The 3891-nt window shown below is 53.0% G+C and overlaps 1 protein-coding gene across 1 annotated transcript in view; it reads left to right on the top strand.

Annotated features, from left to right (window-relative positions):
- Positions 1-3891, top strand: part of Cblc (Cbl proto-oncogene C) — a 16472-nt gene that overhangs the window by 9930 nt on the left and 2651 nt on the right. Inside the window, exons 8-10 of the mRNA XM_026777585.1 lie at positions 617-748; positions 1291-1449; positions 1753-1830. Of these exons, the coding sequence (XP_026633386.1) occupies positions 617-748; positions 1291-1449; positions 1753-1830 (369 nt within the window). The remainder of the gene's footprint in view (positions 1-616; positions 749-1290; positions 1450-1752; positions 1831-3891) is intronic.

The following is a 3891-nucleotide window of genomic DNA, read 5'->3' as shown; positions in this document are numbered from 1 at the left end:
CCTGAGTTCAATTCCCAGCAACCACATGGTGGCTCACTACCATCTGTAATGGGGTCTGGTGCCCTCTTCTGACCTGCAGGTATACATGTACACAGACAGAATATTGTATACATAATAAATAAATAAATAAATAAACGAACAAACAAACAAATGGCTAAAAAAGTTAGCATTCCTGAGTAAAGACAAATCCAGAAATCTTGTTCAGGGTTGAATACATGCTTGGCCTGGTGGTGACATGTGGCTATAATTCCACTGCCAGGTAGGCTCGGGTCTGCCTCTGGGTCACTTTGTGAGATCTCTTGGCCAGGAAAGAAAACGATGATGACGGTGCCTGTGAAGGCCTTAGGTGCACTGGCCTTCAACCTGGCTGTGGTTTTATGTGAGGGATTTTATTTTGTTGTCGTTTGGTTTGCTTTAACTTAGGTCATGACAGAAGCTGACCTTGAACTTCTGACTCCCCTGCGTGTGCTCCACCCCCAGTGCTAGAACTAGGGGTGGAACAGGCGGACACTGTACCAGCCGTGCTCCACCCAGACTTGGGACAGCATCCAGGCTGGCACAGATGCCGGGGACCGTCCTCCCAAGCCTCCCCTCACCCCACCCATTTACCTCCCAGGAGCAACTGCAGCTCTATGAAGCCATGAACTCCACATTTGAGCTGTGCAAGATCTGTGCTGAGAGAGACAAGGACGTGAGGATCGAGCCTTGTGGACACCTTCTCTGCAGCCACTGCCTGGCTACCTGGCAGGTGGGGCTGCCATTTGTCATTTTTCCTCCCCCCTCCCTCCCCTAAAAGCCCCGTCTAGATCTCCCAGGGGCCTCATGAGAGAACAGAGGTTCGGTCAGGCTACTCAGGGCCCCAGCTGTCTGAGTTAATGTCTCTGGACCCACCTCACCCTGAGTCACAGCCTCCATTCCTCCCTGAGCAGCTACATAATGGGTTTTAGAAAGGGCTCCCTTCCAGCAGGCCTGTGTGGCGTCAATAGCTTTCCCTTACCGGACCTTGACCTCAGCCTCTAAAGGCTAGGACTAAATATTCCATCATCAGTGGTACGAGGAGGGGCCAGCCCTTCGAATCCCTCAGCAAAGGCCTGAGCTCTGCTGCCCTAGGCCCTGGCCTGTGAGTCCTTCCTGGATTCAGACCAGGCCAGCCCCATCCCAACCTTCTCCCCGACGCCCACCCATTCCAGAGCTCAGCTCTCTCCAGCCTTCCCTCCCTACATCGCTTTGTGCATTTGAAGTCAGAAGGGAGACAAGAGGGTAATTGACATTTTTCTTCCTTGTCCCCAGCAGTCGGATAGCCAGACCTGTCCCTTCTGCCGATGTCAGATCAAAGGCCACGAGGCTGTGAGTATCTGTCAGGCACAAGAGAGGTCCGTGGAGTTCAGAGCCACTGCAGAGGAAGCCAGAGACAACTGTCACCAAGAAGCTGTGTGGAATCTGGACCCGGTGAGCAGGGCCAGGCAGGGCCTAGAACCACTGTTCCCAGGGTCTGATGGAGGAAGGCTTGGGTCTGATGGAGGGGGCTGAAGACTAGAATCTTGGTCTAAGGGAGGAGGCTGGGACCTGGCCTCTGGGTTTGAGGGAGAGGGTCTAGAACGGGAGTGTCTGCCTGGTTGAGTCTGGCCTGGCTTTCCCTGGCAGTGTGACCTGAGGGTGAGACCCTGTACCCGCGGCAGGGAGTCTGCACAGCGCCCCCTGCTGGACACTGTGAGGAATTAGCCCACAACCGACCTCCCCTGTCTCCTTCAGGTGACTCCCGCTGCTCCCCCATTGCCCCCTGAAGATCCGTCCCCTCGGAGACCCCAAGACAACGGCTGGCTGACAGTGGTGAGTGACATCTGAGATGGATGTGGTTAGAGTCTCATTTCACCTCCATGTGGCCACAGTCTGGGGTCACACCGATGGACTTCTCAGGATGCCCTCCCTGCTTCCTCTGTTTGATGTGGATGAGTGCTTTGGCTGCAAGTCTTTCAGTCCACGGTGAACATGTGGTACCCGTGGAAGCCAGATTCCCAGTTCCAGAGGGTTATGAGCTGTCATGTGAGAGCTGGGTACTGAACCTGGGTCCTCTGCAAGAGCAGCCAGGACTTTACCGCTGAGCCATCCCTCCAGCTCTCCTCTTCCACCTCTACTTCCTCCTCACACACCCCCTCCTTCTTCCCCCTCCTCTTTCCTGTCCTTTGGGAATCCAGTATGACATCCACGCTGGCTGAAACTCTCCATCTCCCTGCCTCAGCCTCCTGAGTACTGGACCAAAGAACACGCTCCTCAATCCAGCTCCTGCGTGCTCACTCCTCAAACTAGCTCTGTTTCTCTTTCTTCCCCCTCCCACTCCACACCCCTGGACCTTCTGAGGACCCTCCCCAACGGGGAGGGCAGCTGTCCCCTCAGCCTAGCTCAGTGCACACTGGCCCCGATCAATACCCAGCTGACTTCAAACAAACAACTCAGGAAATCCGGGAACGTTATTCTATCACAGCAAAGGAGAGTCAGCAGGAAGGGGGGGGGGGGGGCGAGAGCCCAGGGAGAGAAGCTAAAAACAGATCTGGACCCATGGCCAAAGGCAAATGGAAACATTAGGAGGCACTCAGCTGGCTCCCTGAGGACAGGGAGGGGCCGCAGCCAGGACAGCAGCCTGCTGGTCACCTCCTGCCTGATGGGTGCACCTTGGCCTGGGCCGCGCCCTCCGCCTGGCATGAATCGCCGCTGCTCCTGTTCACATTCCTGTCAACTCCTACTCCCTGGCTTTCCCTACACACCAGGGAAGAGAAAGCCCTGAGCCTGCCCACTTCAGGAAATGTGACTATTCTTTTGAGAGCATTTCAAAAGTATGTGGCTTTTGTTACGTCCTTCACCCCCTTCCCTCATTATTATTTTTTATTTTTTTATTTATTTTTAGTTGGTAGAGTTTTTATTTTTTTTATTTTTACTTAAAAATTTCCACCTCCTCTCCTCCTCCCATTTTCCTCCCTATTATTTATTTTTTTTTTTAAGATTTTTTTTTCCAGGCCAGACGAGGTGGCACATGTCTTTAATCCCAGCACCTGGGAGGCAGAGGCAGGTGGATCTCCTGGGAGTTCCAGGCTAGTCTGCTCTAAAGAGCAATTCCAGGACAGCCGGGACTACACTGAGAGATCCTGGATTTTTTTCGTTTTTTTAATAAATATTTATTTTAATGTATGATTGTTTTGCATGAGTGTATGTCTGTGTGTGGTGTGCACGCACACACATACACACACACGCGTGCACACATGCCTGGTGCCCAGAAGAGGGTGTGAGATCCCCTAGAACTGAAGTTACAGACAGTCCTTAAGCCTCTGTGTGAGCGCTGGGAACTGAACCCCAGTCCTCAGTGGCTACTCAACCACCAAGCCATCTTTCCAGACCCATTCTTTTATTTTGAGACAAGGTCTCACCCTGTAGACCAGGCTGGTCTAGGACTCACAGAGATCCACTGGGCTCTCCTTCCTGAGTGCTGGATTAAAGGCGTGCACCACCGCCCCTGGCATGTCTCATCTATCTGTGTAGGCCTGAATGCATGCTGTGTAGCGTGTGCATACAGGTGTGTACAGTGTATGCAAAAGTCAGGAGAGGGCACCAGAACCCCTGGAACTGGAGTTGCATATGGTTGTGAGTCACCTTGTGGGTATCAGAAGCTGACTCCGGCTCTAAATCACCAATCCATTTCTCCAGCACCCCTCCCATCTTTATTTTCAGGTTCTAAGAACTGAACCCAGAGTCTTGTATATTTTAGACAAGTACTCCACTGAGCCATGCCCCAGCCCCTCACTGAGGGATTCTAGACAGGGGCTCTACCACTGAGTCACACCCCAACCCCTCACTGGGGATTCTAGACAGGGGCTCTACCACTGAGTCACACCCCAACCC

Source organism: Microtus ochrogaster, unplaced genomic scaffold (genome assembly GCF_000317375.1).
Source record: "Microtus ochrogaster isolate Prairie Vole_2 unplaced genomic scaffold, MicOch1.0 UNK74, whole genome shotgun sequence".
Classification (NCBI taxonomy): Eukaryota; Metazoa; Chordata; class Mammalia; order Rodentia; family Cricetidae; genus Microtus; species Microtus ochrogaster.
This window is presented reverse-complemented; position numbering and strand designations above follow the sequence as displayed.